Source organism: Solanum lycopersicum, chromosome 12 (assembly GCF_036512215.1).
Source record: "Solanum lycopersicum chromosome 12, SLM_r2.1".
In the NCBI taxonomy this organism is placed as follows: Eukaryota; Viridiplantae; Streptophyta; class Magnoliopsida; order Solanales; family Solanaceae; genus Solanum; species Solanum lycopersicum.
In genome coordinates this window covers 3073472-3093360 of record NC_090811.1, presented here as the reverse complement: position 1 = coordinate 3093360, position 19889 = coordinate 3073472, and the positions used below count along the sequence as shown (strand labels likewise).

At 39.2% G+C, this 19889-nt stretch overlaps 1 protein-coding gene across 1 annotated transcript; it reads right to left on the bottom strand.

The window, feature by feature from the left end:
• Positions 1-11783: 11783 nt before the first annotated feature.
• Positions 11784-13373, bottom strand: LOC138340687 (uncharacterized). The gene has a single exon (XM_069292613.1). The coding sequence runs from the start codon at positions 13371-13373 to the stop codon at positions 11784-11786; it is 1590 nt and encodes a 529-aa protein (XP_069148714.1).
• Positions 13374-19889: the final 6516 nt, after the last annotated feature.

Here is a 19889-nt window from a genome sequence, read left to right as displayed (position 1 = left end):
ATTCCTTTTCGGCTTGCGTGACACTATCTTGTGGGCCCAGCGCGTGTTGACATTTTTTTCCAAGATAGTATCACGTAGGCCGAAAAGGGTAGAAAATTATTCATAAAATAAGTTTAGGGGTAATAAGACCTTAGTATAGTATAAGTGTATCTCTGAAAATTCGGACATAGATTAGGGGTATTTATGCATTTTCCTTAAATTTTATGAGTAAATATCTCAAAACGTCACTCAACCTTAAAAAATTATGTTGTAAAGTCATTTAACTTTGATTTGTATCAATAAAATCACTCAACTTTGAGTATTTCTTTTATAAAATCACTTGGTCAAATTTACCATAGGAACATTTTAATATGATAAAGTAAATTAATTGTTCTCCCACAAAATCTCTACTTTTTATATGTTTTTCTTCTTTGCAATAATTAAAAAAAATACTTCCCATTTTTAAAAAAATTACAATCATGGATCAACGAATCAAGTTAAGATACGAATTTTAAAAAAATTTATTTGTGAAATTATTCTTTAATATAATTTATCGACAGTTTTCATAAATTCCTTCGATGAGTTTGATAGATGATTAGCAATGAGATTTGATTGATATATTAGTTTAATTAATTGAATGATTCATCTGCCTCTTATAATAATCTTCAACGAAAAGTACATTAAAAATAGATTTGATTTGCTCCATAAATTTACTAAAAAGTTCAAAATTCATGTCAATTGTTTTTAACTTTTTCATGACTTACAAAATATTTGAGAATTTTCTTGTAAATATATATACTTTAAAAATAATGATTTTATCTTCTAAAAATTTTTTTATGATAATTTTGATCGAGTGATTTTATATAAAAAAAATTATTCAGAGTTGAGTGATTTTGATATAAAACAAAGTTGAATGACCTTCTGAGATATTTACTTAAATTTTATTCTACCGATTGAAGATAAAAAATTCATTCTAAAAAAAAACTTAGAAAAATAAATATGATATAATAAATAACTCTAAGAAAACATAGTATCCAATATATATATATATATATATATATATATATATATATATATATATATATATATATATATTGTTTTTCTTTTCTGTCTTTTAATTATTATATAACATTTTTTACGATGAAGTCATGTCCCGTGACACCCCTTGAGCCTTCCTAGATCCGCCCCTGCTGACCTATTTATCTTAGCTCATGTCCTCATTAAGTTAAACATGTATCATTACATGTGTGAGGACCTTCGTAATGAGTTGGAAAATTTTTACGTACACTCACACTATTTTTTAATGTTCATTATTACATTTTCAAGTCATTTTTTTAAGAATCGCCAATTTTTCTGATTTTTTTTATGTATATTAGCACATGAATCTGGCGCCCAAATTATCTGAATTTTTTTCTCAAAAAACATTATAAGGACCTCCGTAATGAGTTGAGGAACCTTTACGTATACTCACACAATTTTTTGAACACCCATTTTCGTATTTACAAGTCCTTTTTTAAGAGTCATTCAAATTCCTCAATTTTTCGTGTGTATTAACTCATGATCTAAGCATACGGAGAATTAAAAATTTATTTCCCAAAAAACTTTATAAGGACCTCCTTAATGAGTAGAGAAACCTTCACATATACTCGCACTATTTTTAAGGCTCATTTCCGCATTTAAAGGCTCTTTTTAAAGGATCACCCAATTCCCCGATTTTTCATGTGTATTAGCCCATGGATCTGACACACAGAGTACCCAAAATTATTTTATCAAAAAACTTTAAGAGGGCCTCTGTAATGAGTTATGTAACATTTACGTACACTCCCACAAACTTTTGACACCAATTACGACATTTACATGCCCTTTTTAATAGTCGCTCGAATTTTTTGATGTGCACTAGCCCATGATCTGACACCCGGAGAATTCAAAATTTCTTTCTCAAAAAACTTTATAAGACCTCCTTAATGAGTAGTGGAACTTTCACGTATACTCACATCATTTTTTAGTTTCAATAACTGCATCATTTTGTTTAGAAAATTTTGGATTAAAAAAATTAATGAGTTATAGCACACGAAAATTGATAAAATTTGTCTTTGCCATTTTTGGGACTCGTTTGAACTTGAAAATGCACCATTTTTTTCCCGCGGAAAAAAAACTGGTTCCGTTTCTAAAGTCTTAACCGATGTCCATGAAAAATTTCAACAATATTCTTCTAGGATTTCCATATAAAAAAGATTCATGAGATATATCACAAAAAATCGGTAAAGTTTGACTTTGTCTACTTTTGAACTCGTTTGAACTTAAAAATGCATCATTTTTTCCGCGAGATGAACTGGTTCCATTGCTAAGGTCTTAACAGACATCTATGAAAAATTTCGGCCATTTTGTTTCGAGATTTTCGAATTAAAAAAATCCATGGGCTATAGCACACAAAAATCTGTAAAATCTACCTTTGCCTGCTATGGGGCTCGTTTGAACTTGAAAATGCACCATTTTTTCCTGCGGAAGAAACTTGTTCATTTCAAAGGTCTTAACGGGCGTCCATAAAAAATTTCGTCCATTTTATTTAGGGATTTCCGTATAAAAAAAATTCATGGGGTTAGCACGAAAATTGGTTAAATCAGTCTTTCCCTGCTTTGGGGCTCGTTTGAACTTTAAAATGCACCATTTATCCTTGGGGGACGAACTTTTTTCATTTCTAAGGTCTTAACGGACGTCCATGAAAAATTTTGACCATTCTTTTTCAGGATTTCTGGATTAAAAAAATCATGGGTTATAGCATACGAAAATCAGTAAAATATGTCTTTGCCTATTGTAGGGCTCGTTTGAACTTGAAAATACACCAATTTTCCCCGTGGGACAAACTAGTTCCATTTCTTAGGTCTTAACGAACGTCCATGAAAAATATCGTCCATGTTATTTTGGAATTTCATGATAAAAAAAATACGTGGCTATAACATATGAAAATCGACAAAATATATTTTTGCCTATTTTGAGGCTCGTTTGAACATGGAATTGCACCATTTTTCCCCGCTGGACGAACTGGTTCAATTGCTAATGTCTTAACGGACGTTCATGAAAATTTTTGACGATTTTATTTTTGGGAATTTCCAGATAAAAAAATTCATCACGAAAATCGCTAAAATCTACCTTTGCATGTTTTAGGGCTCGTTTAAACTTGAAAATGCATCATTTTTCCTGCGGGATGAACTAGTTCCATTTTTAAGTCTTAAAAAACGTCCATGTTCGAGATTTTCGAATCAAAATAATCGATGGACTAAAATCGGCCTTTGCCTGCTTTGGAGCTCGATTGAACTTGAAAATGCATCATTTTCCCTGCAGGACGAACTAGTTCTATCTTTAAAGTCTTAACGGACGCCCATGAAAAATTTTTGTCATTTTGTTTAGGGATTTTCGAATAAAAAAATTCATTGGCTTAAACACACGAAAATCGGCAAAATATGCCTTTGTCTGCTTTGGGACTCGCTTCAACTTAAAAATGCACCATTTTCCCCACAAGATGAACTGATTTCATTTCTAAGGTCTTAACGGACAATCATGAAAAACTTCGGCCATTTTCTTTGGAATTTTCGAATTAAAAATATCCATGGGCTATAACACACAAAAGATGATAAAATTTGCCTTTTTCTATTATGGGATTTGTTTGCGGAAGAAAATGCACCATTTTCCCCAACAGGACAAAATGGTTCCATTACTAAGTTCTTAATGGACGTCTATGAAAATTTTTGGTCATTTTATTTTGGAATTTCTGGATTAAAAAAATCCATGAGCTATACTACACAAAAATTGATAAAATTTGGTTTCGTCTGCTTTGGGACTCCTTTGAACTTTAAATATTCACCAATTTCCCCAGGGGACGAACTGGTTCCATTTCTAAGGTGATGACGGCCGTTCATGAAAAATTTTTGGCCTCTTTATTTCAGAATTTCTAGATAAAAAAATTCATGGGCTACACATGAAAATTCGTAAAATCTGTCTTTACCATATTTGGAGATCATTTGAACTTGAAAATGCACTAATTTTCTCTGCGGGATGAATTGGTTCCATTTTTATGGTCTTAGTGGACGTCCGTGAACAAATTTCGGCCATTTTGTTTTAATATTTTTGGATATAAAAATATTCATGGGCTATAGCACACAAATATCGGTAAGATCTGCCTTTGCCTAATTTGTGGCTCATTTGAACTTGAAAATACATCATTTTTCATAGTGAGTGTTTTATTTAAAAATTACTATTAACTATTTTTTGGTTTTAAAAATGAAAAAAAATTGACTAGGTTTCGAAAAATCAATTAATCTTATTATTTAAGAAAAATCGACTTTTCGAATTACGGAGTCGCCACTTGATTTTGATAAAATCAAGAAAATTTCAAAAGATTTAAAACAGATTAAAATCAATTGAAAAACAAAGGTTCGAAGTTCAATGTACATCCCGAGAAGGTATTAGGCCCTCGGGATGTCCGCTAACTTGCGGTTGACCGGCGATTTGACTAAATGACTTTTTAAAGTAAAAAGAAAATTTATTTTAATATTTATTATTTTATTTTTTTATTATTATTATTACTATTTTTTATTTCTAAAGGAGCTATTTAAAGGGATTTAATTTAAGAAAAAACTAATTTGTGATAAAAGTAAATGAAATGAAATAAGTAAATAAAATAGTAAAATTTAAAATAATAAAACATGGCTACCCTTTAGGAGATTATTTAAATCATACCAAAATACTAATCAATTCAAACAAATATTAAACAAAGAGAAAAAATATTTGAACTTGGGCTTAATTGCCCAAATTCATTCAATTGGGCTTTGGCCCACCTGTCCTAATCTATTTACTTAGATTTGAGCCCTTTTAAAAAACCTGCAGAGACAAACGGCCTTTGGGCCTGTTAATAAAAAAGGGGCTGAAGGGCCCTGGCCCAATCCTGAAAAAAGAATCACAAAGTACACAAGTGTATACATGCTGTATACAGCATATATTTGACCCATTTGGACCTCTCAAGCCCTGAACCTATTTGAATATATATTTTCCGTTACTTTTCCCTGTATTGCCCTGCGTATTTATACCTGTACAATTTTTAAAACTTACTTAACAAGTGTATATCGTCACCCGATAATGTATACTAATGTATACGGGCTGCACCCTACGTCCGCATTGTTTGCCTAATTCCGAATTTTAATTAGAATAGGCGTTCCTCTACGTTCCCCTGCCAATCACATTTTTTACACATATTCATATTATATCGTGTCTGTATATCAGTGTATACAGACTGTATATCAGCCTGTTTTTCAACTTTCTGAAGTTGAAAAATCCTTCCCAGGAGCGTAATTTCCCTGCTATCAAACCAGATCTCGTGTTCGGATTTCCTGTGCATTTTCGACATGTATACCAGTGTATCCCAGATGTATATAGCTGGTTTACAGCTTCAAAAAAAACATGCAGTCGACTTCTGCAAACTGCTACTTCCAGCAGCTCTTCAATGTCGGATTTCGACCTGTAAATGGGTCTTAAGACCTCCTAGACTTGAGATAGGCCGACTCAAAGATCTTTTAACTCGGAGGAATGCGGGAGTGGAGTCCGAAACGGACTCGAATCGATGTCACATGTAATGAAAAAAAAAAAGAAAAAGAAAAAGGATTAACAACAGCCTTAACAAGATCCTTAACAAAGCAAGCATTAGGCAAGAACGAGTTCTTTAGACTTTCAGACACACATAAGTATGAAACCTTCGGCAAATTCGAAGATAGCAATAGACAACAACACATAAACTATTGTAACTAAAGTATGCTTTGAAACAAAGGGAAGTCATGCTTTCATTAAGATGTAGAAGTCAAAAGAAGAAGAGTTGTATGAACAAACAAAACAGACGATCAAACTCCGGCAAACATACACGTTATGATCATAGTTTTAAACATTTAGCAAACATAGAACGAACCCAAACGAGGCAATCAACGAAAACCCATGAATCTTCAACAGTTTCTTCACTACACAGATTAACAATAACCCAAAACGATCCTGAACACTAATGCATAAACAACCCACGCCATGATGAACTAGTGATAAACAGATGAACAGCACAAACGAGCGAGCGTAACAAAACTAAACTAAAAAAAAAACAGAACCATTATGCGAGACGTCTTGCAGAATCAGACCAACAAACAAGATGTAACGTTCCATATTCACAGCAACATCGACCCTATACTGAACATTCGAATGTCAACAGATTTGATCCCAGAACGAGACAAAAGGACAGCACTATGAACAACAACACATATAAGGATTCAAAATGTCACCAGTAAACATCAACCATCACAGCTAAGAGCCAGCGCATCGACGCATGTAGACGAAAGAGGTTGGAAAGAGATAGACGATACCTTTTCCGGGGCAGCGACTGGGGCGGGAACGAGCAGCCACAGCAGCGACTTCCACGCCGAATGGAGAGACGAGAACACAATATCACCGGAACGAGACTACGATGTCATTATCGAGACGGAGGCGAAACTCTGTTTCGAACACCCTACGTTCAAAATTCTTAAAGTCCTGTCGACTTCCCTCTTCGACAAAGAAGAAAGAGAACTTTCGACCCCCAAAATTTCGGAATTCCAACAACAGACGGAAACGGAGTTCTCTTTTTTTTTCTCAAGATTTTTCAACTAAAATCGCCCCCCCTCATGACTGAAAAAATGGAGGGTATTTAGAGAGGGACGCTAGGCTTCCTATTTGAATTCGAAATTCGAAATTCCCTTCGGTCAAACTTCACATGGCACAGGCGTGTTGGGGAGGATGAAATTGACACCTCGCAGACCTACTTGACAGCGTATGGGTCTCTGCGCTTCCGTCTGGTTCACGCGAAGAGGAAGATGGAAGGAGAAGAGTGTGGAGTTGTTGGCGTTTGCAGGAGTCGGTCTGTTTTTCTGGGTTTCTGTCGAGAGGGAAAGGAGAGAGCGAGCGTGGGGGAGACGCGGGGTTGAGGGAGAGAGCACGGGGAGAGACGCGAGAGAGCGTGGGGAGGGGGTCGCGGGAGAGAGGGAAGGAGAGGAGAGAGGACGAGAGTGCGAGAGCGTGGGGAGAGACGCGAGGGGGTCGCGTGAGGGAGGATGGAGCGTGGGGGGTCGGGTCTTTTCTCCTTTTCTTTTCTGGGTTTCTGGGGTCGTGTAGGGGTGTTGGGGGAAGAAGAAGGGAAAGGGAAATGGGTCGGGTCGGGTAGGAATTGGGTTGGGTTTAATGTGTTGGGCTGGCATAGTTGAAAAGGGGGATTTGAGTTGAAGTGGGCTGGGATATTTAAGTTAGTGTTGGGTTGAGAGGTAATTGGGCCTGGGGAGAGTGAACGAAGTGGGCCTGGGGATGTTGGGATTAAAGGAATTGGGTTTGGGAATAAGAGTGGGCTGATGGTGGAGTGGGTTTAAGATATACATATATACATATACATATATGTATATATGTACATATATTTTATTTTCGCAAGGTTTATAAAACTAACTAACTCATACCGACGCGGGTCAAAATTGGGTGTCAACAACTGTCCCTCATTTTACTTGGGTGGATGCAAGCCACTCGAGGAAAATGAAGTTGACCGAACCAATTTTGACCAACTCCACTCGCCTTTAGGAAGGAGGATTTGACAAAGAGTTTAGGAATTATGGCCGAACCCTTGCAAACGGGTCTCCTACATATCTCAGGCTATATGAGAATTCAGGCCACTTGTAGTTCGATAAGCTTGATTTACCGCACGATTTCAAAGAATCAAAAGCCACCTCGACACCGAATTATGAAGGTGTCGAAATGCTCGAGAATAGAATTCGAGAGCGAATGTTGGAATACAGCCGAGTTTTCAACATTGAATCTGCCTACATACCCTTAAACCTTCGGAATCAGGCTGTGTGTAGTTCGACTCGATCGTTGGAAAAGGAAAACTATTATGCTAGCTAACCTTCGGTTTTGGACGAGTGACACATTAAACGAGTATGAAAAAGAGGCTTGTAACCTCTTAGCCATGAATGTGGAGCTCTTCACATCCATAGGTAAGAACTTACACGGACATAATTTCCAAAGCTCCTGGCGCATTGTCACTCAGATTGGAAACTCGCCCCCAATAAAACAAAACTTCCGGACGCAAGACAGAAACTGACAGAACTAGAGAAAACCCGTAAGCCTCGAGAGGATGGTTCGATTGTGGTGGAAGTCGCTCCTCTGCTCGCGTCCTAAGAGTTTGACATTCCTCTTTGGACTATGTCCCAGTTCGCTGCTAAGAAAAAGTTCCACGTTGTGCTGCATCCTTTTTGATGTCGTCTGCACCTGTGATTTTTGGAGAATTCATCCTTTTGGATGCTCTCGACAAAGACTGAGATAAAACTCGTCAGCTTAAAAATGCAATTAGGATGGGAGACAGTGTCCTTTACCATGTCAACACTTCATTGTTCTCTTCCATGTTCGACGTCGACTTGATCGGTCTGACGTCCAGCAAATAAAGCTTATGCCTTGTGTTTTGCAATATCATCTTCAATGTATTCCATACTTGATGTTGAAATAAATAAATAAATGCTGATGCGACATTGATGCTTCTTTTGTTGTCATCTTCGATGCTCTCCATGATGTTTATTTTTATAAGAAATAACATAATGCAGTCGAGGCCAATGGATAAGTATTGCTCTTTCTTTATCCAAGTACGTCTTCTTGCGGGTCATGAATATCTTCCCGCGATACGTAAATTCCTGCGAGATATGAATCTTCTCGCGATGCATACCTTTCAGCGAAGAATAAAATCTTCTTGCGATGTGCAAATTTTGACGAGGCATGAATTCTTCTCGTCGTGCATAAATTTTGACGAGGCATGAAATCGTCTCGTCGTGCATAATTATTGACTCGCGATGCATGATTTCCGCGATGCATGATTCCGCGATGCATGAATTCCAGCGAGGCACAAATTCTTCTCGCGATGTATAAATTTTGACGAGGCATGAAATCTTCTCGTCATGCATGATTATTGACTCGCGATGCATGATTTCCGCGATGCATGAATTCCAGCGAGGCATGAATTCTTCTCGTCGTGCATAAATTTTGACGAGGCATGAAATCGTCTCGTCGTGCATAATTATTGACTCGCGATGCATGATTTCCGCGATGCATGATTCCGCGATGCATGAATTCCAGCGAGGCATAAATTCTTCTCGCGATGTATAAATTTTGACGAGGCATGAAATCTTCTCGTCATGCATGATTATTGACTCGCGATGCATGAATTCCAGCAATGCATGATTACGCGATGCATGAATTCCAGCGAGGCATAAATTCTTCTCGCGATGTATAAATTTCGACGAGGCATGAAATCTTCTCGTCATGCATGATTATTGACTTGCGATGCATGATTTCCTGCATGAATTTCAGCGAGGCATAAATTCTTCTCGCGATGTATAAATTTCGACGAGGCATGAAATCTTCTCGTCATGCATGATTATTGACTCGCGATGCATGATTTCCGCGATGCATGATTCCGCGATGCATGAATTCCAGCGAGGCATAAATTCTTCTCGCGATGTATAAATTTCGACGAGGCATGAAATCTTCTCGTCATGCATTGATTATTGACTCGCGATGCATGATTTCCGCGATGCATGAATTCCAGCGAGGCATAAATTCTTCTCGCGATGTATAAATTTCGACGAGGCATGGAATCTTCTCGTCATGCATTGATTATTGACTCGCGATGCATGATTTCCGCGATGCATGATTCCGCGATGCATGAATTCCAGCGAGGCATAAATTCTTCTCGCGATGTATAAATTTCGACGAGGCATGAAATCTTCTCGTCATGCATTGATTATTGACTCGCGATGCATGATTTCCGCGATGCATGATTCCGCGATGCATGAATTCCAGCGAGGCATAAATTCTTCTCGCGATGTATAAATTTCGACGAGGCATGAAATCTTCTCGTCATGCATTGATTATTGACTCGCGATGCATGATTTCCGCGATGCATGATTCCGCGATGCATGAATTCCAGCGAGGCATAAATTCTTCTCGCGATGTATAAATTTCGACGAGGCATGAAATCTTCTCGTCATGCATGATTATTGACTCGCGATGCATGATTTCCGCGATGCATGATTCCGCGATGCATGAATTCCAGCGAGGCATAAATTCTTCTCGCGATGTATAAATTTCGACGAGACATGAAATCTTCTCGTCATGCATGATTATTTATATTGCCCCCGTGAATAGTAACGGCAAGACGACCTCCAAATAATATATTGACTTGATCGATAATGATAAAAATAATAATTGCATAGCTGTCTCTTCTGAGGTAATGCATTGTCTTGATCGACAATAATCATCTTGCTTTGATAACGCAATGCAAATAGCGTCTTCTATAGAAATCGTGAAATCTTCGCTAAGATTCCTTTTTGATCCACCTTTGAATCTGGTCAGGCACTTTGTAAATTTCATGTATTGGGGAATGGCTTGAAATAAACAAACACATTCACAAGCATCTTGGCATAAAGATATGAAATGCTTCTTGCTTTCAATAAAATCACCGGCTTTGGAGATAGTATTCTCCTTCTCCGTATTCATCAGTCGGAAGAATTCGGCCGATTTCGAAGTGAAGCTATAAACCTGCATCCACAGAAAAATTGTCAGTTTTAAACATACTGATCTGTGTCGATCCCTTCGATTGTTTGCTCCTTGTCTTGACGTCCTCGGTTGATTTCCCGATTTCCCGACTCTTGGTAGATAAGAAAATATCTTATGCCCAAACAGATGAAATATAAAAGGGAAAATTTTAAGAGAAGCAAGAAATTTTTTAAGAAACAGTATCTCGAAAAAGTCAATGCCAAGTCATGTCATGTCAGGCTTAACGAGCTTCTTTGAGTCCGACGCTTGTCGAATGAATTTCAGAGGCATTCCGGACTTGTGGGGAAGTCCCATGACGAAATTTTGAGGCCATCCACAAAATTTCTGTCCCAGTTTAGCATCTTGCTCATCTTTCCATTGTAACCGAACAAATCTCGGAATTTTTGAGATCTTCTCAAAAATTCTGTCCCAGTCGCAAACTCGAAATGTCTTTAGTTTGATCCGCTGAGGAGAAGGTTCCTTTTGGGAAATTTTTGAGTCCCTCTCAAAAATTCTATCCCAGTTTCTATTGTAGAAAGGGGGAAATAGAAATCTTACGAGAGATATGACCGAGCCCTTGTGGCGCCTACGTATCCCGTTGAGGCAGGAATCAGGTCAAACGTAGTTCCCCTTAAAGGTTAACAAGAATAAAATTTACAAAGAAACCGACCGAAGCCGACAAAGGCCGCCTACGTATCTCATTCTGGAGAATTCAGGTCGAACGTAGTTCAGGTCGTAGAATTTGGTCTTCTGTTTTGACTTGTTAAAGAAGTCCAACTTCAAATGAATTTTTGAGATCCTCTCAAAAATTCTGTCCCAGTTTCCATTATGGAGAGAAATGGAAATCTTCTGGGTATATGACCGAGCCGTTGTGGCGCCTACGTATCCCGTTGAGGCAGGAATCAGGTCAAACGTAGTTCCAACACAAGGAATAATCAAGGGGAATAAATGGGGTGACCAAAGCCGACATAGGCCGCCTACGTATCTCATTCTCGAGAATTCAGGTCAGACGTAGTTCGTTAGAAATGTGCGATACATTTTCAAAGGAAAGGTAACAAAACTTCATACGCAAAATTGGCCAATGTTGAGCATTCTTCTTCTCGAATGAATATCTCCAAATGATTCAGTTCAGAAATGTCTTGTACTCACTCTTGAGCATTTAACCTGTCCTCCATTCAGGTGGTTTCCTCAATATTGATCAAGTTGTTGTTGATCATGTTTTGTATCTTGTGCTTCAGAGTTGAACAATTCTTTGTGTCATGCCCAACGGCTCCTGAATGATAAGAGCATCTGTGGTCAGCTCTGTAAAATTTTCCCAAAGGATTGGCTGGTCTTCCTTCTATAGGATAGAGCTTACCCATTGCTTTCAACCTTTCATAAAGTTGAGTTTGAGATTCCCTCAATGGTGTAAATACTTTAGGAGCTTTCCTAAATTTTGGGCGAGGAAATTTTTCCTGATTGACATTATGGTTTTGGTATTCCCTTTTAGAATCTGACCTCCTATGAGTAGCCGTGATCGTACTTACCTCCTCCAATTTTCCTTTTGATTTATCCATATCACTGATTCTGGCAGATTTTCCATTAGATCGCAATGCGGTGAGTTTGGTGAGCTTTCCAGTCTTGAAACCATCTTCCAAAGCTTCTCCCACTTTGACAATCTCGACAAACTTTTGTCCCATCATACACAACATTCTTTCGTAGTACTCAGGCTCTTGAGTACGAATAAACATTTCGGTGATCTCACGTTCGGACATTGGAGGTTGAACTTTTGCGGCCTCTTTTCTCCAACGAAGAGCGTACTCTCGATAATTTTCTGTAGACTTCTGTCTGATCTTCTCCAAGTAGTAGCGATCTGTGGCATCTTCTATGTTACGTCCAAATCTTTCTGTGAAGTCCTTTGCAAGTGCATTCCAACTTTTCCATTGTTTCAACTCCTGTGACGTAAGCCATTCCCGAGCTTCTCCACTTAGACTTCGACTGAAGAGACGCATTAATAATGCTTCATTTTTGTCGACTCCCCCGAGTTGATCACAATAAGCTTTCAGATGTGTTAGAGGATTTCTTGTCCCGTTAAAAGTGACAAACTTTGGCACCTTGAACCCTTCTGGGAGGTCGAGATTCGGATGGATGTATACATCCTCATAGCTTAATTCATCGACTTCGGAAAAATAGTGTAACTCCTTCATGACTTTCCTGATCTCTTCTTTCGCCTTGAGTACCTCTTCTTTTGACCTCCACTCTCTCTCCTGTTCTTCACAGTGATCAAGCTCGGAACAATCGGCATGAGGTTCATTTGAAGTTGGGATTTGGAAAGTAGTCTTTTGAGGTATGAGTGGGATAATGGAGGGATTCTGGGTATTTTGATTGGCTTGATAATCTTGGGGGAAACTTTGAGGATCAGTATTCTGGTTCTGAAGATGAAGGATTTGATTGGTATTGTGAGAACGATGTGGTGCTTGACACGATGGGGTGGCGTGATGGGGATAGAGGGTAGTTAAGTCAATGGTTGGAGGATTCTGAATGGGGTTAGAGAGAAGGTTCTGAACTTGTTCCGTGCTTGAGGGAGGATAGTGGAGTGGAGGTCTTCCATCTTTTGGAGGGTTGAAGGATGACACTCGATTAGACAAATCTTGCATTCTTTGCATTTCGACCCTCATTTCGGCAATCTGTTGCATCAGCTGCATAATTAACTCATTTTGATCTGCCGCGGTGGGTTGAGCCACCACAAAATCTGTAAGGCTGACTTCCTCATCGTTGTCTCCCATGGCTGTATTTGCGTTTGGTCCGGGGCAGGAATCTGCGGGACCCTTTGATCTGGTGAAGTAGTGGTGATCTGCTAGCTTTATCGACACAGATCAGTAAGATGTACCTGAAAGGCAAAATAACTCAAACGCAGATTTGTTAGTGCATATCCGGAGTACAAAATGCATAATATCGCACATAAAACAGATAAACACACAAGTCGCTTTGTTTGAGGATATCTTAACCCACGAATGAGGACGGAAATATATTCTGAACAAACAGGAATTTGTTTGTTTTGACGTCATCTCGGGAAAGCTGAATCACGTTGAGCTATGTTCTTCTTGCAGCTGCCTTTCGACGTCCGTTGATCTTATCTTCATATCTTCAAAACATGGAGAAGAATGAAAATTTTCTGTGATAGGGGCCGGGCCGAGAAGGCTGCCTACGTATCTCACGGGGAGAATTCAGGCCCATCGTAGTTCGGATTTTAGGATGAAAATTTTCCATTCATTCTTTCGTTGTGATTACAAGGGAATTGAAAAACAACATTGAGATTTCTAGAAGACCACATTTTGAGATTTCTTGTCTTGTGGCTGCATCATTCCTTTCCTTTCAGACAGTCGGAAATGGAGGCTTGTAGACGATTTCTTCTTCATCATCCTCCTCAGTCACTTCACGGCCGGGGCCACTGTGATTTGCTCCTTGATCATGGGCGAGGTATTTTCTGCCCTTTAAGTTGCTATGGATCGCCAATTCCTCGTCGAGTGCCGCACTTCTGGCCAACGCTACGGCAGTTTCAATATCTATCTTCGCCTCTCTCGCCTTTCCTTCGTGTATCTCCAAACGAAGCAAATTCAACCTTTCCTTAGGCTTTCGGCTTTCGTCTCAACCTCCTTCTTTCTTCTTATCTGCGACGCCAGATCTTCATCCAAAGTCGTGACCGCAACTTTGTAGATTGTCGTGGTCATGTCTACCTTAAGCCCTTTCTCTTTAATCTTCTGAATTTCTCGAGTGACTCGCTCGATTTTTCTTCGCACTTCCTCCTCAGTGAGCTCCATCTGGACGTTCTTGCCTTTGTCCATAGCGGTGATTCAACTTTCCTGAGATGATAGAGCGGTACTTAGGATTTATGGTATGGATTTTGTGTGAGAAACTTGAGACTCGGGATTTTTGGTCGGACAATTGTAATGTTGGCTTCTGTATACTCTTTAGAATTTTGGCTAGGAGTGGGTTTACGATATCCTCAATCAAAGCAACATAACACATAAACATTTAAACAAATATATCGTGTCCTAAACATGCATGTGACCCTTTTGTGCCAAGGGTAGGCCTAACGAATTGAAGGATGTATATGCTTTTTTTTAAACCCGATTATTATCCCCCATAAAATTTCATTAATAGCATCCAAAATGTCTGATAAACATAAAATAGAAAATAGTCCTGAAAAATAAATTACAAAACAAAGTACAAATAAAACTGTCCCACGCAGGGGATGGTAAAAATCATGCCTCCTCTGATCCTTCGCCAAGTCTGGTCCTCTTGGCGATGTTGACCTCTTCCCACATGGCATATCTATTCGCCCAGAGATGATCTCTTGCCAATCGAGCTCCTTCTTGATGACTGAACCCCTCTATCGAATGAATCTGTCGCTCCATGCTATCATCTAACTCTGTCATGCATTGTCTGGCCCTTCGCAGTTCTTGTTTCAATCGAGCTATGACTTTGGCATCTTCGGAATGACGACGTTGATGCTCTAATTCACTCTTATCAAACTTCTCTTGAAGGCGGTGAAGTCGGACTTGATGTTTGGCTCCAACATCGGCAATAATGTGAGGAACGTTTGGACCAGGCTCAATTGTTCCAGCGAGACTCTTTTTCAACCATTCTTTGTACTCGCTCGAGCATTCTGGACGAAACCTATCTGGTACAGGCTCACCCAACACTCTTCGAGATCTCCACATCCTACGCATGTCTTCGGAAAATGCCACTCGCCTATTCTCGTGGTCAGTTACGAATTTCCTCATATCAGCAATCTGGGGCAACTCTTGCTTCCCTCCTAGTTGCCTCAGCACTCGACCGGGGGCGTATGGCCTAGTTCCTCTTAACCCAGCAAATACCAAATAAGTGACCTTTTCAGCTCGAACCACCATATTCTTAGTTACCACCAAACTATCTATCGACCATTGTACGTCTTCTTCTCTCAACCCTCGAAGCCTCGGATACCAAAAACTCTCTCCTCCAGTCTTGTTGCAACGATTATGATACAACCACCAGTCATGACTATGTAGCTCGTCGGATCGTCTAAAGGGATCTGGTTCTTTGGGGTTATGAGTCTTGATTAAATGACGCATCATCCACCACTGTAGTATCAAATTACACCCTTGAAAGAAGCGTTCTCCGTTCTGACACTTGTCTAAAGCCCTGTAGATGTCGGCCAGAATCATGGGCGCTAAAGTGTAATACTTCGTCGATGTTTTGTAATCCACTCCATAAAAAATGGCATGAGTGACCATAAATACACTAGGATGAATAGTGTATTTTGGCCCTTGGGGAAAAACCATCGTGCCGAGCAAACATATCGCAAATGCAAGGGGACGCGCCTCTTTTCATTTTTCTTTTGAGACGAACTCATCTTCATGTTTCTCATAAGCCCTTGCACGCCCAAATCGATAATATAACTTTCTGAAAGGTATATTCGGACCAGGGAGTTTGTCCATGCACTCGGCTTTAACCAATGACAATATCTCTTTAATTTTGGCGAAATCCCATGTTATAGGATTTAGGAGATCTGTATCTGGATGTCGTTTCCTTTTGTTGCACATGGCGATACTTTCATAACTGATGAGAATTTCTTCTATAGTTGGCGTCAACTCTACTTCCCCGAATCGAAAAACCATATTCTCGCTATCCCAGAATTTCACCATCGTTCCAATTAAGCCAGGCCACGCATTCATCTCTAACAACGACGGAAGATGACCTATGTGTTTCTGAACAATTCCTTTATCTTCGTTGTTCATGAACTTCCACCATACTTTGAGGAAAGGGTCAGGGACAGTAACCATTCTTGTTTTCAGAGGTTTGTGTGCCGGGTTCATCCTACAAAAATAGCGAACAAAATTTAGTCAACTCCCCACCCCGTGGACAATAAAGCGTTTTTAAAATGCATATACATCCTTCAATAAACACATAAACATGATTGTCCGTTTTTGGCAATTTAGGCCAAATAGACACAAGGTGGGCTTCTAATGGGCCCAACACGCCTTGGGCGTTGGGTCGTCTTAGTTCAAATGCTCTTACGTTCGGGATTTTGGCTCGGCTTTACGCTAGTTGACTAAGAGTGGCTTTTGAAAGGACCGGGAACCCAAACGGACAATTTGGGCTGAAACTCGCGACAACCATTGGACGCCTAACGAACCAATAAATTTCCGCTAATTTCGAAAAAGGGTGAGTATAAAAAAGTCCGACTGCGGTTCCGCAAACCGTCCTTTAATATACTATACATATATATTGGAAATATGCCATGAATGCAACGACAATTTATGACAAATTTAAACATATTCAGTACAAACAATATTTTAACAAAAACAGTTAGTCAAACAGTCAAATCTTATGGTTAGAACTTAATTAATCCCCAGCGGAGTCGCCATTTCTGTTTTATTTAAAAATTACTATTAACTATTTTTTGGTTTTAAAAATGAAAAAAAATTGACTAGGTTTCGAAAAATCAATTAATCTTATTATTTAAGAAAAATCGACTTTTCGAATTACGGAGTCGCCACTTGATTTTGATAAAATCAAGAAAATTTCAAAAGATTTAAAACAGATTAAAATCAATTGAAAAACAAAGGTTCGAAGTTCAATGTACATCCCGAGAAGGTATTAGGCCCTCGGGATGTCCGCTAACTTGCGGTTGACCGGCGATTTGACTAAATGACTTTTTAAAGTAAAAAGAAAATTTATTTTAATATTTATTATTTTATTTTATTTTTATTATTATTACTATTTTTTATTTCTAAAGGAGCTATTTAAAGGGATTTAATTTAAGAAAAAACTAATTTGTGATAAAAGTAAATGAAATGAAATAAGTAAATAAAATAGTAAAATTTAAAATAATAAAACATGGCTACCCTTTAGGAGATTATTTAAATCATACCAAAATACTAATCAATTCAAACAAATATTAAACAAAGAGAAAAAATATTTGAACTTGGGCTTAATTGCCCAAATTCATTCAATTGGGCTTTGGCCCACCTGTCCTAATCTATTTACTTAGATTTGGGCCCTTTTAAAAAACCTGCAGAGACAAACGGCCTTTGGGCCTGTTAATAAAAAAGGGGCTGAAGGGCCCTGGCCCAATCCTGAAAAAAGAATCACAAAGTACACAAGTGTATACATGCTGTATACAGCATATATTTGACCCATTTGGACCTCTCAAGCCCTGCACCTATTTGAATATATATTTTCCGTTACTTTTCCCTGTATTGCCCTGCGTATTTGTACCTGTACAATTTTTAAAACTTACTTAACAAGTGTATATCGTCACCCGATAATGTATACTAATGTATACGGGCTGCACCCTACGTCCGCATTGTTTGCCTAATTCCGAATTTTAATTAGAATAGGCGTTCCTCTACGTTCCCCTGCCAATCACATTTTTTACACATATTCATATTATATCGTGTCTGTATATCAGTGTATACAGACTGTATATCAGCCTGTTTTTCAACTTTCTGAAGTTGAAAAATCCTTCCCAGGAGCGTAATTTCCCTGCTATCAAACCAGATCTCGAGTTCGGATTTCCTGTGCATTTTCGACATGTATACCAGTGTATCCCAGATGTATATAGCTGGTTTACAGCTTCAAAAAAAACATGCAGTCGACTTCTGCAAACTGCTACTTCCAGCAGCTCTCCAATGTCGGATTTTGACCTGTAAATGGGTCTTAAGACCTCCTAGACTTGAGATAGGCCGACTCAAAGATCTTTTAACTCGGAGGAATGCGGGAGTGGAGTCCGAAACGGACTCGAATCGATGTCACATGTAATGAAAAAAAAAAGAAAAAGAAAAAGGATTAACAACAGCCTTAACAAGATCCTTAACAAAGCAAGCATTAGGCAAGAACGAGTTCTTTAGACTTTCAGACACACATAAGTATGAAACCTTCGGCAAATTCGAAGATAGCAATAGACAACAACACATAAACTATTGTAACTAAAGTATGCTTTGAAACAAAGGGAAGTCATGCTTTCATTAAGATGTAGAAGTCAAAAGAAGAAGAGTTGTATGAACAAACAAAACAGACGATCAAACTCCGGCAAACATACACGTTATGATCATAGTTTTAAACATTTAGCAAACATAGAACGAACCCAAACGAGGCAAACAACGAAAACCCATGAATCTTCAACAGTTTCTTCACTACACAGATTAACAATAACCCAAAACGATCCTGAACACTAATGCATAAACAACCCACGCCATGATGAACTAGTGATAAACAGATGAACAACACAAACGAGCGAGCGTAACAAAACTAAACTAAAAAAAAAAAACAGAACCATTATGCGAGACGTCTTGCAGAATCAGACCAACAAACAAGATGTAACGTTCCATATTCACAGCAACATCGACCCTATACTGAACATTCGAATGTCAACAGATTTGATCCCAGAACGAGACAAAAGGACAGCACTATGAACAACAACACATATAAGGATTCAAAATGTCACCAGTAAACATCAACCATCACAGCTAAGAGCCAGCGCATCGACGCATGTAGACGAAAGAGGTTGGAAAGAGATAGACGATACCTTTTCCGGGGCAGCGACTGGGGCGGGAACGAGCAGCCACAGCAGCGACTTCCACGCCGAATGGAGAGACGAGAACACAATATCACCGGAACGAGACTACGATGTCATTATCGAGACGGAGGCGAAACTCTGTTTCGAACACCCTACGTTCAAAATTCTTAAAGTCCTGTCGACTTCCCTCTTCGACAAAGAAGAAAGAGAACTTTCGACCCCCAAAATTTCGGAATTCCAACAACAGACGGAAACGGAGTTCTCTTTTTTTTTCTCAAGATTTTTCAACTAAAATCGCCCCCCCTCATGACTGAAAAAATGGAGGGTATTTAGAGAGGGACGCTAGGCTTCCTATTTGAATTCGAAATTCGAAATTCCCTTCGGTCAAACTTCACATGGCACAGGCGTGTTGGGGAGGATGAAATTGACACCTCGCAGACCTACTTGACAGCGTATGGGTCTCTGCGCTTCCGTCTGGTTCACGCGAAGAGGAAGATGGAAGGAGAAGAGTGTGGAGTTGTTGGCGTTTGCAGGAGTCGGTCTGTTTTTCTGGGTTTCTGTCGAGAGGGAAAGGAGAGAGCGAGCGTGGGGGAGACGCGGGGTTGAGGGAGAGAGCACGGGGAGAGACGCGAGAGAGCGTGGGGAGGGGGTCGCGGGAGAGAGGGAAGGAGAGGAGAGAGGACGAGAGTGCGAGAGCGTGGGGAGAGACGCGAGGGGGTCGCGTGAGGGAGGATGGAGC